The 21,931-nt window shown below is 40.7% G+C and overlaps 1 protein-coding gene across 3 annotated transcripts; it reads right to left on the bottom strand.

Annotated features, from left to right (window-relative positions):
* Window positions 1–22: 22 nt before the first annotated feature.
* On the bottom strand, window positions 23–20,901 carry LOC307266649 (ATP-citrate synthase-like). Of its 3 annotated transcripts, XM_080048718.1 has the most exons (30): window positions 20,764–20,901; window positions 18,106–18,287; window positions 17,354–17,476; window positions 16,627–16,689; window positions 15,079–15,269; window positions 14,599–14,678; window positions 14,208–14,338; window positions 13,844–13,962; window positions 13,339–13,475; window positions 12,916–12,977; window positions 10,839–10,956; window positions 10,451–10,608; window positions 9,995–10,088; window positions 9,684–9,740; window positions 8,968–8,997; window positions 7,277–7,418; window positions 6,529–6,697; window positions 6,312–6,416; window positions 5,907–6,103; window positions 5,703–5,784; window positions 5,447–5,557; window positions 5,224–5,351; window positions 5,037–5,130; window positions 4,558–4,712; window positions 4,297–4,447; window positions 4,056–4,199; window positions 3,782–3,895; window positions 2,255–2,337; window positions 1,757–1,833; window positions 23–1,653 (listed from the first exon to the last, which is right to left on the bottom strand). In XM_080048718.1, the coding sequence occupies exons 2-30, from the start codon at window positions 18,262–18,264 to the stop codon at window positions 1,559–1,561; spliced, it is 3,369 nt and encodes a 1,122-aa protein (XP_079904844.1). In that variant the 5' UTR covers window positions 18,265–18,287; window positions 20,764–20,901; the 3' UTR covers window positions 23–1,558. The 3 variants fall into 3 exon arrangements, with proteins under 3 accessions (XP_079904844.1, XP_079904845.1, XP_079904846.1); XM_080048719.1 differs by lacking the exon at window positions 9,684–9,740; XM_080048720.1 differs by lacking the exons at window positions 8,968–8,997; window positions 9,684–9,740 and having other exon boundaries at window positions 24–1,653.
* Window positions 20,902–21,931: the final 1,030 nt, after the last annotated feature.

Raw genomic sequence — 21,931 nt, 5'->3', positions numbered from 1 at the left:
CTGAGCACACAAGTTATTAAATTGTCATTGATGTATATACAAATGTTGGTAATGCATAAAAACGGATGAAAACGATAAATATTTTTGTCTCATACTGGCAGTGTAAGCCATTTGTTAAATACAATATTTACCATCATTATGAAATCAAGCCAGCTCCAATGTGCAGTATGTATCTTTGAAATTAAGACATTTTTACTGATGGAAAGTGGGGGAAACAGAAACCTCACGTCATATAATTAGTATCAGGCTCATTGTAAAAGTTAAACAATAAGTTTTTTATTGTCATACTACTATATGACAGCATAAAACAAAAGAAAGCATTTTTTTTCACAGTTAAATAAAAACAGTAAAACAAGGATCAAACACAGCAGGGCGTACAGTGGGCAGTAACAAAGCATTTAGAGTCATGGTGTCAAGCCTTTAGTGAAAGTTGGGCAGCTGTTTTACAGAGCTGACATCTGTATTACGTTCAATCATTTCACCAAGTAAAGAAAACCGCTCTCATGGTCCCTCGCCAAATGTTTCGTTTCAAAAGATTCACTGGGCTCATTCATTATGATGCTTCTACATTTTCCTGTTTTATGACAGTTATTCAGAATAGCAACACATACTTTAATTCATACCTGGTGTGAAAGACTTGAAACACCTCAAAACTTGCAGTTTATTGACAGTAGCTGATGAATATTTTCAAGCACTAGTTTATGACCTGGGTTGTTTTAGAAAAGGCAATGGTGGAGTGACAGTTAAACCATCATGTGTGTGTTTAATTCCTTCTTCACATTACACTGCCTTATTTTCAAAACACAAGATACTTTTAAGCTCTGTTATACCAATGCACTGTTTTCTTTAGTTTAAAAAATACAACAAATCCCTAAAAATAACTTTGGTTTATCTTTTGATGGGAAAGAACCTTTATCTATGAGAGTGAAACTTGGAACAAGGAATCCAAAACTGATAATGACATAAATAAGCTAGTCTTCAAACTAAGGTGCAGTACTCTGAAATCCAGAAAGCATACTTAGGCAAACTTTCTTGAGGCCTGAAACAGGCAAATGCAGATTAAAGTAACGTTACGTGATTTTTGTTAATTGTTTTAACTAGTATAAAAAGACATGTTACTGTATTGCTGAGCTACAACAATTTACATTAGCAGCTGTTACTGTAGACTTACTAATCCTTGTACCTATTGTGCAGCACAGGTTTCTTTGCAGTGTTTTTTTTAAAGTATCAATTCCTTTTGTGCTTCTGCAACTGCCGTAGTTTGCATTGCTTTGGCTCTTTGTTCAAAACGAAATAAGTTACACCTCAGACTTTAAATAATTTGTCAAACACAAAAGTTGAAAATATACATTTTCCTCTGTTCTCTGTAAAAACTAGATTGAAAGCTTCTACCCACATCCCTCAGTACCTACACTTTCCAGGATCATCCTGGCCAGTTTTCCCTGGGCAGCTGTTCTCATAACTGGAGAGTACATATACGTTAAGCGACATGTGCAATGGTGCCTGACCCATTTGGGCAGTCACCTCTGGAAGTGCGTCCCATTCTGTGATGTGGGGCTTACATGGACATGTGTTCAGGGAGAACGTACGAGATGTCATCCCAGGGGTGGCGGTACAAACCCTGTTTCAGCCTCTTCTGGTCCAGGTAATGTCCTAATGTCAGACAGAAACAAGTTGTGTATCTTGTTGCAAGTACTTAATACAAAAGTTAGTGTCATAGCCTTTTTTATTTTATTTTTTTTGGAATGGGACTCACCAATGAAGCCCATGCTACGGCCGAGGACAAAGATCCCATTTAGTGCACCGATCTCCACAAACTCGTCAGCTTCATCTCTGGAACAAGTTCAACATTAATGTGAGAAACAATACTGGACAGTGTGCCATCAACACAGAAAGCAACAATATAGACAATGTTGTTTTTGGAAACATCTACGAACCTATCCATTTTGTTTATATATTTCTAAATGGTTTAGAATAAATAAGAATGTAATCAGGGATATAGAAAAGTGTTCAAAATTGTATATATATATATATATATATTTTATACTTAGCACATGCAGTTTTTTGGCATTTTTATGCTTTGATTAGAGAGTTTCGAGAGAGATTAAATGGGGCACAGAGGGGAATGACATGCAGAGAACGACCACGAGACGGACTCAAACCCGTGGTCTGCTGCTTCTGAGGACTGAGCCTATATGGGAGGGCGCTCTAACCACTACACCACGAGCGACCCCCACACATGCAGTTTTCTTACCGTGTGAAGCCTCCGCACGTCCTAAACAGGTCCACAAAGGCAACACCAATAAAACCGTCTACGTTGAGGATCAGGTTGGGTTTCTGACAATTAGAAACAGAAATCAATGTATCTGAATGTCAGAAGGATATCAGTAAACATGCCAACGGGCCTGCCTCTGTCATTTGAACATACAAAAGTAGGAAATGTCACATCTAAATGTTCTAAATCAGTGGTTCTCAACCGGTGGGGCGCGGACACTCTACCGGGGGGGCGCGAGGGGGATGGAAAAAAATAAAAAAAATCTTTTTTTTTTTTTTTTTTTTTATTTCAATTTTTTCCTGATATGTAGCCTAGTTCAGAGATGATATGTATTTTTTTTTCTTTCTTAACTTTTTTTGATAGGTAGTTGCCAAGTTCATCACACAAACACTCCAATCCACTGATATGAGATCAGTTTGCAATTTTCAAGTACTGAATTAATGGTAGGACTGTGGCCACTAGAATTGGTCTCTGGTCAGCAAAGGTCTTGAAAACAGCATAAGTGTGCTTGTGACATGCGTGCCACCCATGCATGTGTATGGGCACGTGTCCCAGCAGATTTTTGAAATCTGAATAAAAAAATGTAAGTTTGTAGTTAGCAAGTGTAACATGTTCTTAGGGCAGAATTTCATAAATAAAGGTTTATTTTTTTAGCAAGATATTTGGTCAAAAGCTAGTTGTCATCCGTCCCTTTGTCCAGTTGTTAGGCATCTGGCTGCTAGCAAGTTATGTTGTCTTGCTAATTTTACTATTCATCTGAACTGAAATAAATATTGACTTTTTCCTTTATTATCTTCGCCAGAATGCACCAGAATGCTTAGATTACATGTTAAAAACACAAAAAAATCTTCTGGGGGGGATGCCCCCAGACCCCCCTTCAGGGGTTTAGTTTTCTGACAAACATTACAATGGATACTAACATGATTTGGGCATTTGGGATTATAAATCATCTTTGAATTGGTTGTACAGCATATCACATGCTATTAATTCAGGGGTGCGATGGCCACCCCACTCTAGCTCTGTGGCCCACCTTGGCCACCCCCAGTCAAAATTTCCTGGAATCGCCACTGAGACACACACAACTCCGCGTTCAGGCTGCACAGCACATTAATCGCAGGTAGCATTTTGAGCTAAATCTGGCCACTTTCCAAATCCAAGACTCAATAGTTGAAACATTCTCTGAACTGGGTTGTTAGACAGCAGTGTTTCCCATTGATCATAGACTTTGTTTTGTGACGCTCTATCTATCTATCTATCTATCTATCTATCTATCTATCTATCTATCTATCTATCTATCTATCTATCTATCTATCTATCTATCTATCTATCTATCTATCTGTGTAGGGTGGTGTGTGTGTGTGTGTGTGGGGGGGGGGGGGTTGTCAGGGTCGGTGGGGGGGCCCAACTGCAATGACCCAGCTTTGGGGGGGCCCAGCTTGCAGAAGGTTGAGAACCCCTGTTCTAAATGATTGACCATTGTATTTTGCTAATTCAGCTGACAGGTACCTTGGAGGTGGTAATCTTCTCTACGTCTAGGGCGTAGTCGAGTAGCGGCGTGGAGGGGAAATTCTGCTTAACAAAGTCCATTAGAATCTGCACCCGCATGTCAGGGTTGTTGATCTGAAAGACACAAAAAAATGTTTCAGCATTGTGTCTGTTTCGGTGGATTTAATAAAAACCTCTTCACAGTAAGATATTCATTTACTTTAATTCTAAACTAAAAAAAATATAATCTACAGATCCACATTGTAATTTGAAGCAGGGTGAAAAGCTTCCATACTGATTTGACCCTATGTCCAATGCCCATTATCAGCTTGCCATCCTTCTTCATCTTATTGACAAACTCCATGGGCAGCATGCCACTGTCAAATGCTTTGCTGAACTGCTTCGCCGCTGCATCTAGAGCCCCTCCGAAACGGTCACCCTGGAATGTATTAACAAATCATGTTTCAGAAACAAAAATGTTAACCGTGTGGCCCAAGAAGAGGTGGAGATGTGAGCATAATATGAGCAGTACTGACGATGGTGAGCAGGCCAGAGGTGAGGCTTGAGATGAGGTCCTTGCCAGCACGGGCACAGACGATTGTGTTGTGTGCACCAGAGACGGCGGGCCCGTGATCAGCAGTCACCATCAGGCACATCTCAATGAACTGGCAGGCATAGCGTGGCAACCTAGACAGAAACACAGCACAGCTCATTCCACTGAAAGTATATTTGTTAAGAAGTAAAATCAGCTAAAAAAAACTTCTTTAAACTGATTTAACAGAAGTCTTCAAACCAACCTTCGTTGGAACCAGAGCAAGCCCAGCACTCCTCCTAAACCCATCTCCTCTTTAAAGACCTCTGTGATGGGCATGCCGGCGTAGATGAGTTCCTGGCCTCGCTCGTCACAGATGCTGGTCATGAATGAGGCTGGTTTACGGATCAGGCCCAGCTCCTGGAAGAAGATCCAGTGATGAGTAAAACAAACGAGACAGGCTCTAACACACAGGTAGTTAACAGAGAATGAACATGTTTGAACAGCACAAAGCAGAGATCCATATCGGCGTATGTGTCAGCTATTACCAAGGTCACAATACTTAAACTAAATTAGCTTACTCATCATTCATTTGTTTATGCTATGTGTCTAAAAGTAAAGACTTAAAAACACAATATCTGTAAGCCTGAAATAAGGAGATCTAAATTATTGATGTGCAAAATGAAACATTGAAATTCTTCATTGGCTTAGAACAATAATAAAAGTAATGTTAAAGGTTTTTACCCTGGCCCAAGAGTAATCCATGGGTACTGTTGGAGGAGGCACCTCCTGGGCAGGAATGATGGTACCACTGGCCACCAGTTCATCATACACAGTCCTGTTTCACAATGTATAGACAATATCAGTGAAAAACCATAAAAAATTATTGAATGACAATAACTCTGGTATTACTTTGTGATGAATTTCTCACTTGATTAAATCACCCAGCTCATCAAAGCTCTTTGGTACATAGGCCCCAGCGTCCCTCAGAGCCTGGTTCTTTGCTACTGCTGCTTCTGAAGCCTGGTTGGCACAGGCGCCTGCATGGCCAAACTGGACCTGAAGATGACAGTATAATACATCAAGCTTTTTCAATTCCCAAGTCAGAACAAAATCCAAAAGAAAGCTTTTTTTTTTTAACATAGCCACCAAACCTCTGAAGTGAACATGGTGGCGCAGGTTCCAATACACCAGCACACAACAGGCTTGGTTATCCTGCCTTCTCCGATGCCTTGGCAGATCTTGTACTCCTCTGTGCCTCCAATCTGGATTGTAAGAGTGAAATACATGAAATAAATAAGAGATACTGAAAACGGAAACTGTTTTGGCCAAATTAACCACATTTTAAGTTACAAAAACACTACATTAATTTCAGTTTGAAAATATAAACATTTGCAGAGCTACTCCCACCTCTCCCAGCATCACTATCATATGGACGTCTGGAGTGTCCTGGTACCGAAGGACATGGTCCATGAAGGTGGTGCCTGGATATCTGGAAAAAAAAATGTGCAGCAGTGATGGTGGTTATCTAAAAATGCAAAAGCTAACAGTTTCCCAACAGGCTAACTGTCTCTTCCTCCGACCCAAGCAAATCACTTGCAAATGCTCTTGTACCTGTCTCCTCCGATGGCCACGCCTTCATAGACGCCATCTGTGAAACGGGAGATGATGTTGTTCAGCTCGTTGGACATGCCTCCAGAGCGCGACACATATGCCACGCTGCCAGGACGGTACAGTTTGGAAGCTAGGATGTTGTCCAGCATGCCACCCGTGTTGCCGATCTTAAAGCAGCCCGGCTTGATGCCACCGACCTGACGGAAAGAGAGTAATGGGCACTAAATTAACTTGTGTGTGCCAAGTGAGAGGCAACATTTTCTGACTAAATTCACTGTTTTCACTGATTTTAAACACATCTATACACCCTCAGGAAGAGAGAATGACATCTACATTCACAGTCTACTGCAGTACAAGGTACACTTTTTAAAGCTTTTTAAATGTTGGTTTGATATGGCTGCGTACCGTAGCGGGGCCGATGATAGTCACACCTTTCTCATCAGCCATCTTGATCATCTTCCTGGTCTGAGCTTCAGGGATGCCCTCAGCTATGATGGTGATAGTGTGGATCTAAAACAATGGATTAGATACAAGAGACTTTACAACTGGCTGAATCTCACATTTATGCAGAGATGTTTGTGCTTACATGTGATAATTTTTTTAATATAGAAAGTCTTTCTACCTGTGGGTACTGCATGACCTCCATTGTGCTGTCGAAGGCTGAGCGTAGTGAAGCAAAGCTGATCAGGACATCTACCTCAGGGTGCTTCTTCATGGCGTCGGCCATGTTTTTATAGACGGGCAGCAGGATCTCCTTGTGGCCCCAGTAGAATTTCTGCTTGTGATCACCACTGGGAAATGCAGAAATGTAAGAAAGAGAATAATACAGCAACATTTTATTTTTATACTTCACTGGAGCAGTTAACTTTTCAAATTTGGAGATCTGCGATCACCAATGATACTTCACAAAAAAAAAAAAAAGTGGGTACGATGATAGAATTTTGTCAATTAAAAACCTTGTTTTCTGACCATTTGCGTTTGGTTCCAAACTAAAATTAGGAAAGAAAGTTGAGTGCAAGTTACCAAGTTGTAAAACTCAGAAAACGTAGACATATTTAACTTAAATGAATAAAAAAAAATTATAAAATAAAGAAGACTTGTCAGGAAAATTGGCAATAGTGGATGCGCGTTTGTTACATCAATCTCCATTGTTTGTATAAGTAATAGTCCTTTACCCAGTAAAGTACTGGGAGTATTTACATCTTAAGAAAATGGTCTACGTGGTTTTTGAATTAATATAAGTATCATGGATCCGGATTGCAACAAACACACATGAAATCTGTAGTGAAATGTAAGCAGTACGATCTGTTGTAGCGCTGTAGAGATGTCCTTAATCACTGGAGGTTTTATTACATCATGGGTGAACCTACGTGAAGGGGTAAACCATGGCTGCCACAGAAGGTTCGTCCCGAGAACAAACGTAATCAAAGTCCATCATGCCTTGCACAGCGCGTGTCTGCATGCCCCAGACTATGGCCTTGGTTTGTTTTCTGAAGAGTGTGGTAGCTTTGGCTGAAGGACGAAAAGCAGAGAGGCAGAAAGAGAGAATGTGTCAAGTCAGCGCTGGATAAAGAAATAATAATAATCACAGGCGAGATGGGTGGTGGGGCAGTGTGAGGCTTAGGAATACAACGGGAATGAATGGGGGATGGTAACAAGCAGAGTACAGCGAGGCCTCACTCTGAGGACAGCGATACAGGAGGTAGAGAAAATAACTCATGATTAAAACAATCTCAAAACTCTGCGTCAAATGGAAGGTCGTGTTTTTCCCTTTGTTGGTGCATTTTGTCTGCATTGAGCACGTCATCTTTTTTTTTGCACACACCCTTGAAATAGTATTGTGATAAACAAGTGTTGTAGGATTTTTTCACAGATGCATCACACATCTGTTTTTAGCCGAACACTGCTGTTGCATTCAAATGATAAATAACCCAAATTCATGAATGAAAAAAAATAACTGTCCATTATTTTGTCCACCTCCAGCTCATACTATTAAAATTTTTAATATGGGGTCCAAAAATGTTAAAATCAAAACAGCACCAGGGGATTTTGGTAGGAAATTTTCGATATGGGACATTGCATTGTCTCAGACAACCAATATATCCTGAGTGTTTTTTTCACTTAAATAAACAAAACTACTAATTTAAAAAAAAATCCAATTGAAATGTGTTTCTCATAGGATTTTGTTATTTGTTAAAATAGCTTAGTAATTATCTCACGTTCCCATAACCAAGAGGGAATTCCATGTACACTTTTCTAAAAGAAATGACACTTGAGTGTTGAAGACACAGTGGTTTATATCTAATCTAATTTGATTAATACAAGCCAAGGTCAACATAACACAGCAATAATGCAAGGAGAAGAAAGAAATATGGAAAAAATGTAATGTCCAGACTGAGAAAAGAGACAATAAAAGGGATTTTTATCCAAAACAAATGTGAAATGTGTTGAGGTTTCTCTTTTGGGATGCAGAATGTAATGTTAGCGTACAATGTTGTTGTGGAAAGCATGTGTTGTTGTCTTTAGTTAATCACCATCTTGCCACACATTTGTCCCAGTCCTCCCAAGTCTCTCCTATCTTTTCCAGGCTCATTGCCTTCTGTTGTTCTCTAATCTGATCCAAAGGAAGTTTGGCAAAGAACTATGAAATTGACCAGTACTATCACACTGTCTTTTTGACAGATTGTGTTTCACAGGGTTTGTGTCCTCAAGTTAAATAGAAGAAGTTTGACTGACAATGCAATTTAATACTGTGTGACTCTCACTGGACAATTTATGAAAGTATGATGAAAAAAAGGTAGGAGGGATTTCTTCATAATTTGGACCTGCATTTGAGACCCTGCTTTTAGGATGGAGATGCTTTTGGTCTTGGAGGAAAACAACGTCATGTTCATAGACAATAAACAGCACCCTAAAAAAGGCGAGTAAGCCAAAATCAGAATGCAACAAAAGTAGGACAGACTTGGAGAATCCCTAGCGAACAGACTAAAATGGGGAGGCAGGGGGAAGTGGACAGAGGGCGGAGAGGGCAGGAAGACAGGTTTTTCACACCCTTCCATACCTCCGCTGCAGCCTGAAGAGGCCTGCGCTTCTGTGACCCCACGGGGACAGGAACACAAAATACGAAAAAAAATTGCAAAAAAAAAGGGAGAGAAAAGAATAATCAAAAGTGCATCTTTATCTTATTCATTGAACACAGTGCATTCGTTCAACCGTCGTCTCCTACATAAACATCCCATAAAAGGCACATCAGAGGACAGACCATGCAAAGCTCAGCAGCTACAGAACATGCCTTTAATATGCTGCTGTGAAAGGCAGTCTGAAAAGGAACAGTCCAGCCACACGCGCATCTCATTTCAATGAAAGCCTGTTCTAAACATTTGCCTTCTAATACTACAATTAGAAATAACCCACCACAACAACATACATCCCAGTCTGACAACAATAATCTCTTGAATTTATAAGCATTGAAAACTGCTGATATACTTAATTTTAGGATTATATACTGTTCTTCTACCAGCTAAGTTTCACTTTATATTCTGTATTCCATTAAAGATGTATCCTTACTGAGAAAATAAACAAATATTATTGTTCAATATAATGTTCCCACCGGACCACTTCGGCACCAAAGTGATGCAAACATGTAGGTGTCACACGGGGACACAACATTTTTAACAAGATTAGGAGGGTGAAGGGCAAGAAGAAAAAGGAGCCAAACCAGTGTAGAGTGTTTAGGCTGCTGAACTCAGTGCGGGCATTGGCACACCCATCGCTTACCTTTCCAATCGCCTGTGACCACATTCTTCAGAGGCCACAGTATAGAATGAAGAGTGTCTTAGAGAAACAAGCATGAAAAAGACGAGGGTGAGTGGACAGTTTGTGCAACAAAACAAGAAGAGGAGGAGGGAGAAATAGAAACTGATATTAAAATAGAAGACAGCAGTGATGGCATTTGCGGGGTGGGAGGGGGAAAAAAATCAGGACACAAGGATAGGGGAAATGAAGAAGCAAAAGTGTACAGTATGGAGTACATATGGTGTTTTGCTGAGAAGAAGCAGTGAAGCGGTGAGTGCTACCGTGATAGTTACCTGCTGGCAGGCCTGCTTTACACTTTTTGGGCGGAGTGACGTCATTAGACGTCCTGGGTTCAGAGAATGAAGCTGTTCTTGTTGCAGATGGGGTCTGGTAAAAGAAAATAAACATGTTAATCAAAGCCTTACAGAAGTGTCCCAAATTGTGCTGTAGCAAATTACAGTTTTTTTCCAAAAATACAAAAAAGCCTAAAAAGTGTTTGATTGAATTGTAAGTAAGATAATGCCCTTAAAATATGAAACATTGTCTGATACATAACAAAAGCTCCATATATTTGTGCACTCTCCAATGTTATTTTCTTTCACAAACAGTAAAGTCAAAAGGATTTAAAATGACAGGTTACAATTTAAATAGTCTATTTAACAATTAGCACATGACAATGTGGTGCCTGTCTCAAGCAATAAAACATCTGTAAAGTAATGAGAAGCAGAAGACCCGTGTACTGTAAATACCTTTGCACTGTTGCTGCTCGCATTGAGGAGAAAGTTGGCAGTGTGTGCGTCTGTTGGGGGCTGGTTAGGGATTGGCCGGTGGCCTAGAGCCATTCCAACAATGGCCGTCATATGGGTCTCCGTACCAAACACATGAATGGGAATGCCTGTGGTCTTCCCTGCAGAAAGAAAAACACAGTTAAATAACTTCAATATTGCTCTAATGTCACCAGTGCATGCACTCAGAAACATAATCGCTCTTTCTGATCATGTATAGACCAATAAATAATGTGAAAATGAGCCGACACTAAGCATTTCCTAAGCAAATCGCATACCACAGTCATCATGATGGAATTCATTTGTTTTGACAGGGCTCTTCTATGTGAGGCCCCTGCTTCATCTCACTCACCTACTTCCCCCATCACCCTGAGGCCCTCCTGGTAGTTGGGCCCGCCACGTCGAACGAAGATGGTGACCTCGTGCTCCTTCAGAGGACCTTGGTAGTCTTTGATGGCCCTGACAATGCCCTGAGGAGGGAGACAGAAGAGTCAGCTAAGTGGATCGCAGACTTCAAAAACATATGCACAGGTGTGTCAGGCAGTGAGAGCAGCTGAGGGGAACGCCAGTGTTGGTTAAATAACCATCAGTCCATATCGAGAAAGCAAAATCTCAAATTTCTCCTTTTCTTTATAAGGACAACTTCTGACGTCCATTTTAGACTGGACAGAAACAGCTTGAAAGCAAAACAAATGCAGTTGACATAGTCTTAAAATGTTATCATTGCCTGGAAGTGATACGTTTTGAAACACTTATGTCTTTGAAAGGACTGAATCTGTAGAAGCAGTGCTATTCCAAAACAGATCACCCAAGACTTATTCCTTTAATAGCTTCAGAACAAGTGTGTTGGGATTTTTCTACAATAAATACACAATCAATACAGTGCGTTTCAAATTATTATGCAAATGATATTTCTCAGATTTTCCTAAATAGTCGATGCAAATGACAGTCAGTATAATTTTCAAGTCATCAACCGTTAGAGTATGATTCAAATGTTATTGAACAAACCTCCCAATGATAACAGTATTTTTTTTCAACAATAAAAAACTCAAAATGCACCGTTCCAAATTATTATGCACAACAGAGTTTCAAAACATTTTATAGGTTGTAAAGAACTAGAAATGGTCATTTGTTGAATTTGCTGGATGTGGAGGTCATATTTACTGAAATCAAAAGCTATTTAAATCAAAAACATCTTAACAGGCCAAGTTACATGTTAACATAGGACCCCTTCTTTGATATCACCTTCACAATTCTTGCATCCATTGAACTTGTGAGTTTTTGGAGAGTTTCTGCTTGAATATCTTAGCAGGATGCCAGAATAGCCTCCCATAGCTGCTGCTTTGATGTGAACTGCCTCCCAACCTCATAGGTCTTTTGCTTTAGGATGCTCCAAAGGTTCTCAATAGGGTTAAGGTCAGGGGTAGATGGGGGCCACACCATGAGGTTCTCTCCTTTTATGCCCATAGCAGCCAATGACACAGAGGTATTCTTTGCAGCATGAGATGGTGCATTGTCATGCATGAAGATGATTTAACTACGGAAGGCACGGTTCTTCTTTTTGTACCAGGGAAGAAAGTGGTCAGTCAGAAACTCTACACACTTTGCCGAGGTCATTTTCACACCGTCAGGGACCCTGAAGGTGCCAACCAGCTCTCTCCCCATGACTCCGCCACCTCCTTGCTGACGTCGCAGCCTTGTTGGGACATTGTGGCCATTCACCAACCATCCACTAGTCCATCCATTTGGACCATCCAGGGTTGCACGGCACTCATCAGTAAACAAGACTGTTTGAAAATTAGTCTTCATGTATTTCTGAGCCCAGTGCAACCGTTTCTGCGTGTGAGCATTGTTTAGGGGTGGCCGAATAATAGGTTTATGCACAACTGCAAACCTCTGGAGGATCCTACACCTTGAGGTTTGCGGGACTCCAGAGGCACCAGTGGCTTCAAATACCTGTCTGCTGCTCTGTAATGGCATTTTAGCAGCTGCTCTCCTTATCCGATGAATTTGTCTGGCAGAAACCTTCCTCATTATGCCTTTATTTGCACAAACCTGTCTGTGCTCTGTATCAGCCACAAATCTCTTCACAGTACGATGATCACGCTTAAGTTTCCGTGAAATATCTAATGTTTTTATTTGACACTTTTCGGCAGCAGAGAGATCCTTTTTCTTTCCTATATTGTTTTAAACATGTGGCCTTTTTAATAATGTGGAACGTCCTTCTTAAGTAGCTTTCCTTTCCTTGGGCTCACATGGCAAACTAATTATCACAGGTGTATGAGATTAATTTCAATGATCCAAGGCGTCCTGAGACACAATATCATACATGAGTTTAATTGAAAAACAAAAAATTTAATTTTTCTGACACTTCAATCCAATTTGCATAATAATTTGGAAAACGGTGTAAATACATTCATGTGTTTCACCTTAAATGTGGCTGCTACATTGGTGAAGTTGGCAATACTTCCTCCGATGATCAGCACTTTCCCTGTAGGACGCACAGAGAGGAGATATGTTAAGAATAAGTTGTTGACAGAAATTTGATACCCAAGTAATAAAGTTTGCTGACAGCCAGGACGTTTAGTGCTGGCAGCATACACACAGTGAAGAGTGGCCTTGTGACAAACTCAAAGGAGAAAAAGCACATCAGAATTGGAGATCCTACAATGATTTCTGTGCTGGAAGCAAACTTGGCCAAGACATTTTTTCTCATTTAAATGAATCTGTCAAGAATGTTTTCCCCAAGCATGTCCTGTGATTCCCACCTCTCCCTTTCACCTTTGGCCTACTTTATTTTTCTCTCTTTTTTGGGGAAAAACTGTCCCTAATGAGAAGTTGACTGGACCCACCTTGAGTATGTTTCTCTCGTGTCATGAGAGACAGGATGGTCTTAGCGTAATCGTAGGTCTGCTGTTCACTGGGTGCGCCAGAGTACTCGCCATAGTTAGCCAGTTCATCCACTCCACCCAGGTCACAGATGGTGTCGCTAAAGAAGACGGAAGATGGGACAGTCAAGTTCCATGTCCTGATTCTAGTTGGGGTGTTTTTGGATAAGTGGAAACCATGGCAGGAATGTGTATAGTCTGTCAAATGCACACACATGCTTGTGCTGAACCATACCTTAAAAAAAAGCTGCTAAATCGCACTACCAGGGCTTAAAAAGTTGAAGTTTTCTGACAACCTGCTCTGCATCAGTGACTTCAAGTGAAAAAAGCTATTACATTTTGAGTCATAGAGCAAAGCAAGTAGCACAGCTATTTAAAAAAATAGAACTGTATGGGGGCGCACATGGTGTAGTGGTTAGAGCCTCTTTTAGCAAAAGAAGGTGGATATAAACCCAAATAAATGTAGAACCTGTAGACGACTGAAGCCCCTCCTCCAGCCACCATGGTCCAGATCCTGCCAAGAGGGTTCAGCAGAGTCAGCTTCAGACTGGCACCACTCTTTGCATCCAGATCAGCTATATATGCCTCCTACGATAAACATTAACACATCATTTAAAAACTTGAGCTGGGACTATAAATGGTAGAATGTTTGCTTTCTTACATGGTTTTTTTCTAAACAAGTGAGCATGAATGTGACTTTATAGGATTATGAGGTTTGCAGAAAAAAAGAGAATACATTTACAAAGATTTATTTGAAAAGACCTAAACACTCTAGTGTTATAACCAGTAGATCTTAAAACACACGTAGCAAAAAAATGCTTTCCTGATCTCACCTCTGGATACGCTTCTCTGCCAAAGGGTGGTGGAAACTGCACATCACCCCATTTAGCCTTGCAGATGTAATCTGCTGTGGCATCAATCTTGGCTGCCATGTCGAGGACGTATACGCCATCCTCTGTGACAACTTGTAAAGAGAGAACAGGCAGTGTTATCTAATTATGTGTTCATGTATTCCTCAAATAAAAGATGTTACAGAATACCCTGCATCATTCAGAGGAGTCACTTGTTTTCATAAACTAAATCACAAATCCCTTTTAAGAACTTAATAATTCTCTTGAATTGATAATGCACAAATTGAGCTGTTATAATAAACACAAGATCTTGCTTTTGAGAGTCCAAGAAAATTTGGGATGATTGGGTCTTTGAAGAAAAGAAAAAAAATACCTAGAGGGTTGATCTCAAGGTAGGTGAAGTAGAGGTCCTCATATAGGTTGAAGAGGCCCACTATAAAACTGGCCAGGACCCTTGAAGAAGGAATAAAAACAAACAGTTGGTTAAATGAACTGTACAAGAGAAGGCAACAATCACAAGTATTACCGAGAACACAGCATTAATTAAAATGAGTGTAGACCAAATCCTGTCGATTATAAAAACAGAGTGTGTCGGAAAGGTCATGCTGTGCAAAAGAGGGATCTGCATGTTCTCTAAACACTGAGGATAGAACTTGGAGAATGGGAACGGAAAATAAACTAAAAGACACTGCTCAAGGTCACACAAACAACACTGAAGACAGATGTTTTCAATTTATTGGTATTCATTTCTATTTCAACACATGTTAACGTATTATTTCAAGCACATCTGCCCTGTTGTAGATATTTCCGTGTGGATAAAAGTTAAAAAGAAGAAAGAAGAATGTGTCCGTACTCTTTCCTATTGTCAGAAACTTGTGTGAGGAGCTTCTCTGTGACTTGGTCCTCACTCAGCTTGTCCCCCACGGGAACCATCAGCCTCTGGGCCTTGTCGTCTACGTCGCCCACGTCCACTCCTCCCTCGTGGTGGAAAAGCACATGGTCGCCCTCTCGGGTGGCATAAATGCAAACATAAAACTCCTCCTCCTGTGTGGACCAGCAGAGAGTTAAAAACGCAAGGATACACAAAACATACTTTCAACGATTTAGTTTGAAAACAACAGAGTGAGCACTGTCACTCATTTACAAAAAGGCTAACAAGTTGTTTCAATAACAGTCCTGAGGAATGTGAAGTTGCTTCTTTTTAACAGAGCCTGCATTCATGCAGGCATTTTTCCTCACACATTCATGGTTGACTGTGTCACACAAATCCTGCAACACTATGTTCAGGGTTTTCCTGGACAAAAGAACTACAAGGTGACTGCCTCCTTCAAATTCCATGCCGCTTCGAGCTCTCGACAAAACTGACTGGTGTCTTCATGAACAACACCTTCTTCTAACAAACTTGGTAGATTTCTGTCATTGTTAGCTTCATTTTCTGCATCATGCCACTGTATTGTATTCAGAACCATTGGATTTACGTACGGCAGCATTTTGCAGGGGGCGCAACTGGCATTTGTACAAAGATATTCGGAATGATTACATTCACTCAATTGGTTTTCTATCCCACGTTTGCACGTGAAGCCACTGATGTCATGTCACTGTCTGGGTCAATTTACCTTAATGGAGGGGGCCTGATTCTAGTTTGTCAGATAGACACTACCGAGTACTGCCTAGGAAGGTCTTCCACTCAGAAGTATGAGATTGGGAGGGGGGATGGGGCAGGTTGACCTTAGGTCTTCAAACACATGAAGCATGAGGGAGGGGGAGCAGGAAAATCCTGAAAATAGCGCACCTATAACTTACAGTAGCAGAGGCAAGCAGTAAATGGACTCCACTTATATAGCGCTTTTCCCTGGTTTTTCACAGACTCAAAGCGCTTTACTTTGTTTTGTACACATTCACCCAATCACACTCACATTCATACACTGATAGCAGCAGCTACCACGCAGGGTGCAAGCTTACTACCGGGAGCAATTTGGGGTTCAATGTCTTGCCCAAGGACACTTCGACATGGACCCTGCACTCCAGAGGCGACCTCCCTGCCCACTTCGCCACTGCCGCCCCAAGTAGAAGTAGCAATTGTAACATCTCAAATTGCAAAAATTGTTAACAAGACAGAGCCATGAAATTCACAATGCAAACAGTATGTGACAATACCCCTCTGCCTACCAAAGGACAAACACATCTTTTGTCTGATGTTTTTAAATGATGAATAGCATTCCCCAGTGGTTAAGTCTTTTGCCATATAGGCTGAAATCAACACATTATTCTGTGGTTAGCTTTGCCTTCTGAGGCTCTTGAAGGCTGTATCCGTCATTCAGGGCTACACAAATTAACTTTAACTCGCTTATAAACTCAAACAGGATGTGGAATGACAACACAGAAAACTGGCAAACATTACCTGTGTGTGTTGAACAAACTGCTCAACAAGGAAGGTCTTCAGCACACCCTTTGCCTTTCCCACCTATTCAAGACAAACAATTGATGTCACAAACCACACAAATATGTAAGTCTGGCCTGGTTGAGGACTTGACTTCCTAATAGATTCAAGAGGTTTATTTGCCATATGCACAGCAATTACAGCAGCAGTCATTCGGAGAAAATGTTGGCAAAAAGGACAGAGTAAGTAGGAGTGGAGTGAGGCTGCACATTAAATGCCACTCCCAGGTTTAATTTTTAATATCCTGTCATTTTATAACTAATGGCAAGGCTGACACGTAAATACCCATGCCCTAGGTTATGTAATGGAAGTGTCACAACACCCCGTTAAAAGTGCAGCAAAGCATGTATGTTTTCATGCATGCATGTATGTATGGTGTGACCATAATAGATAGCCTTCCTCCACTGTCTGCATTACATAACCTCTGACCCGGCAGGTCTAAACATAAGGCCTCTCAGTGGACACAGCAACCTTCTACACAGAAAAGGCCCTTATGCTGGGACTAATGGTGAAGTAACTGTAGTTAACATTCTCTTCAGATGCTGTACAAAACACAATGTGGCCGTCATCATGTGATAACTGCCTGGGTCACACTGAGTGCACTTTATCTTCCTTTACGATTTAATTAGTCCAATAACAACTGGATATATAGATAACTAGATAACCAAGAAAGAGAGAGTCAACTCACAGTGGTCTCCCTCATGAAGTGGGCTTTGAGCCATTCTTTGACACCCTGCAGGTCCAGGTTGATGCCCACCAGCCCTAGCTTCCCACGCCGTTTGATAAGTTGATCTGGCTTGACCACCAGCCGCTGCAGGGGAAGCAAATAGAAGACGGAATATTTAACAAAAGCCACATATGCACCCAACGACCCATACTGGTGTGGCAAAGAAATGAGAGGCCAGACTAAAATATGATACTGGTTTCACAGAATTTCACAAAAATAAAAAAATATGACAAGCTTTCCATGTGCAGAAATGACATTTTTCTTTTCTTTTTAAAGATATTTTTTGGCATTTTTATGCTTTATTGATAGTGCAGAGAGACAGAGGTGAAATGGGGCAGAGAGGGGAGTGACATGCAGAGAACGACCGCGGGCGGGAATCGAACCCGGGTCTGCTGCTGGGCCCGGCCCGGGAGGGGGACGCCTTACCGACTGAGCTAAAGGCGCCCCCCAGAAATGACTTTTAATTGTTAATAAAAGTAAACCAGTTTCGTAGACATGGATTAAGCCTAGTCCTTGACTTAATGAAATTGTCCATTGAAAGAGCAGTTTAGTCCAGGACTAGGCTTAACCCATGTCTGCGAAACTGGCCCATGAAGTCATAACACACAAAACGCAAATCGTTTAATACACAGGCTGTCAGTGTCATGCAGTGTGTAATTATCCATGTGATTTTAACATTCCCTCGCTAACTTCAACGATCAAAGAAGCCTTACCTCCGTTAGCAGCCATGGATGCTCCTGTGTGAGGTGGTCCCAGTCTGTCTCCGCGGTAACGGTCGCATAGCGGAAGCGGTTCTGCACAGCGGCTGAGGTGCAGATGTACTTGTACAAGAACTCTTTTCCCGTCTGCTCTGAGATGGCTTTCGCCGACATGGCAGCGCTGGGTAGCACAGGACCTGTTAGAGATAGAAAGGCCAACAGCTTATTTATCATCATGTACATTTTAATGGACAAGAGAAAGAAATAACTAGACCAAAATGCATTCTGGCTTTCTGAGCGACTACAAACTACAGGCCATGTAAACTGGAAGTTTCAACTAAAATGGGAGCTAGTATAAAGCCCTGATGAAAATGTACATGTCCAGTATGATGTAATTTAATGTACTTTGTTATAATAATTCATGGATGTTATTATCAGAACATGCACTGGATTAGTGTGCCTGTCAAAATATCTGAAATTCTGGTAAATAAATCAATGTTTTATGAACAAACTATGTGGGACACGGAGTACAGGTGAGTGAATGAATGTCCTACAATTTAACAGGTAAAAAGGCAAACTGTAATATTTTACAAAGGCCGACTGACTTGATTTTATCTGATGTTTTAATACATACAAAATAAAGGGCCTTCTAAAGCTGTAAAATTTATCTTTGTTTGAAATGTCCCCAGTGGCAAATCCTTTGATAGAATCTGTGCTCTAGTCTAACTGAGAGAAACTGTAAAACATATTCCTTATCTGCTGCAAGACCACATACTTTTACCAATACACTAAACTCACAATGAAAGCTACTTTCAAAATCCAAAACAATTATGGTCCAACGCTGGTTTACGGATGATTCTGTGCACCATCACTGCTGAAGCTGAAACTGCTTGAAACACGAATAAACCAGTATCCTTTGGGCATCATAAACCATCCTAAATTTAAATTTACCAACTTGTTACCCGCTGCTTATTTTATTAGTAGTGTGCATAATGGCCTTCATTCATCTAAAAATAATAATTTCTCTGTTTAGGCTCACAAAGCTATAGGCATTGGGAAAGAATACAAATTTAAGTTGATTTTGAAAGGTTTGTGTATGTGATTAACAGCTCAATTGGGCTTTGTTTCAAACACAGAAGAGGAAAAAATTATTTTGTACCACCTCAGTTTTTTGGTTACACTCATGTTTACTAATCGATCTATAGGATTGATGTTGTTATCTCAATGAGTATATGACAAACTGTCACAAAATCAAGACATGTTTCACAAAGTAAGACCATATCTCCATCCAAATACATATCACATAAAACTTTCAAGACTTGCAATCTGCCATGTTTGGGGTATTTCACAACAATACATGTTTCCGAGAAAATACTCGAGGCATGACATGAGCCTAAAAACAAAGACGGCAGTTTGCACTGATGGTGTTGACATTTATGTTTCCAACCTCATTGTATGTTGTTGGACCTGCTCAACCATCTTATTGCTGCCAGCGCAACCTCAACTCACCTGAACATAGACCTATACATTTATACAGGTCAGGCTTCCGTTGACCTAGTGCCCAATATTAACAGCCTTTTCCTCGGCAGGCCAGAGAGAGGAGGGTGTGTGAAAGTCACAAACACAGTCCATAAAATACATTTACCACCACAAACCAAACAGTGATAAGCAGTTAGCCTTGATAAATACATCCCGTCTGCTCTGCCTCTGTGTAGCTGATAACATTTTATGGTGGTTTTCACTTCAGCAATGCCGCTGTGAGCAAGCAAGGAGTGAATATAGATGTCATGCTGCAAGATATCTTTGAGATCCAACTCTGGGGAGCCTGGCTAGGATTTAGCTTAGCAGGCTCCTGTCATGCTTTCAGGAGGAAGCAGATGTCCCAGTATTTAGCCAGTTGTAATCCACGGGTCCAGTCTATTGTTTGAAGTCACCAAGCCGTGAAATATGTGTCTCTGCTGCAAAGGCTGACATGAAGGATATTAGATTTGGAGGCAGCAGCACTGTGGGGGGCCCACCAGAGGGGTTACTGCTTCAGAACAGAGGCAGCTGCTGTTTGGTGAGCCAGGCACAGTGCTGGAACATCTCCTCACCCGTAGTGCTAACAGTTTGCGTCAGGCCAACGCAAGTGAATGAGAGTCCTGTGTACCAGCCACCACACCCACTCCACACAGGGCTGCAGCCTGGACTAGCTATATAGCCAAGCAAATTCAATTACTCTATCTTGGACTCGCAGTGGGTAAATACTGAACAACTTCCTGGAGGGAAGGGTGTCACAATGGACGGATGGATGTAGAAGGTACAGCGAAACTTACTGAGTGTGGCATAAGGAGAGATAACAAGTTTGCAATGACTCCGTGGATGATTTAAAGTGAAGTTAGCGTGCGTTTGAGATTTATGCGCAGACTAATATTCCAGTCTTGCGCAGAAACTGCATTTCAAAGACTAAGTGCAATGCAAATAATACAGCTAACAGTTGCAGGGGATGCCTTTTTGTTTTGTTTAAGCGTAAAACCTATGAGAGCATCTCACTGTGCTAACCTGAAGTCCTGACAGACTGACAGAAAAGCTAACAGCTGCTGTAGTCAGCCGCGAGCTAGCTAAGCTAACTAACGTTGTTTAACAAACAAAAAAGACAAGGAAATGAGAGGGAACCATGGAGGGAACTGTTACCTTGTCAAAAGAAGTAGCGTGGTAGAGGGAGCGTGTCCTGGTAGGATAAATAAATGATAAAGCTAAAGAGTCAATTCTTCTTCTTCTTGTACTACTAGGACATGAGTGTCCTCCTGCCAGTTGCCACCTCACTCTCCGTCCCGTCGCACCATAATCTGCCCACCGATTACACGTCGGCGCGCGCGCCTGATTGGTCAGACGATGTCAGGTGATGATGACAGCTACACCCACAGATTTATAATGAGAAGCGACCTACAATCAATAAATCACCATCAAACCACTGGTTAAAAAAATGACGGGAGAACATTTGATTATAATAAATACTTTTTTTTCGTTATAAAAACACTCAAATCCATACAATTGTGATGAATGTGTTACTCTTGTTTACATGGGTTTAAATGTAAATTTGGTCTCATAGTATGAAAGTGGTGGAACCTGTAGTCCTACTTAAATATTTAACTGAAAAAAAGTCTAAAAATACTGAGTTGTAAGTACTTTGTTTATAGTGTTACAATACATCCATTTATGATGTAGCCTACATCTTAAAATAACCATTGGTCAAAAAGGACAAATAACATTTTTATTAGGCAATCTGCTTTACTCCATTTAAATAAACCCTCAAATCTCCATTTAATTAACATCTGTACATGTTGCATATACATATTTTCATTTTAGAGTATTCTATTTTATTGACTTTGAATTATATGCTTTATCTACATAACTTTATACATTTAAAATTGTATTTGCACTATTACCAGGGTTTAAAGCAAGAAAGGATATGTGAGCCTGTGAGGAGGAAATATGTACAATATATTAAATTAAGCATTATATTAATTCAAAACGGCTTTCTACCTGAAAACTGGCATTGTTCCTGAAAAATTTAAGCCATGCTATTACTCATATTTCTCTCTTCGCTTGTGCCTGCCTGAGAGTCAAGGATTGCCAATGACAGTTTAACAATCTTGAATTTTAATTTTAAAGTGCATAATACCTAATCTGAGAAGTAAATATGGCTTTCAAACAAGTTCTTAGTTGTGGAGTAAAAGTACTCTTCCTCTGAAATGAACTGAAGTAAAGGTATAAAGCATAATTAAAAATACTCAAAAAAAGTTAGTAACAAAATCTTGAAAAAGATTACAAAGACATAATTTGAGAGAGAAGACCAGCA

This window comes from Ammodytes marinus (assembly GCF_949987685.1).
Source record: "Ammodytes marinus genome assembly, chromosome: 20".
Lineage (NCBI taxonomy): Eukaryota > Metazoa > Chordata > Actinopteri > Uranoscopiformes > Ammodytidae > Ammodytes > Ammodytes marinus.
The sequence above is the reverse complement of the archived record's forward strand: the minus strand, read 5'-3'. Positions and strand labels throughout refer to the sequence as shown.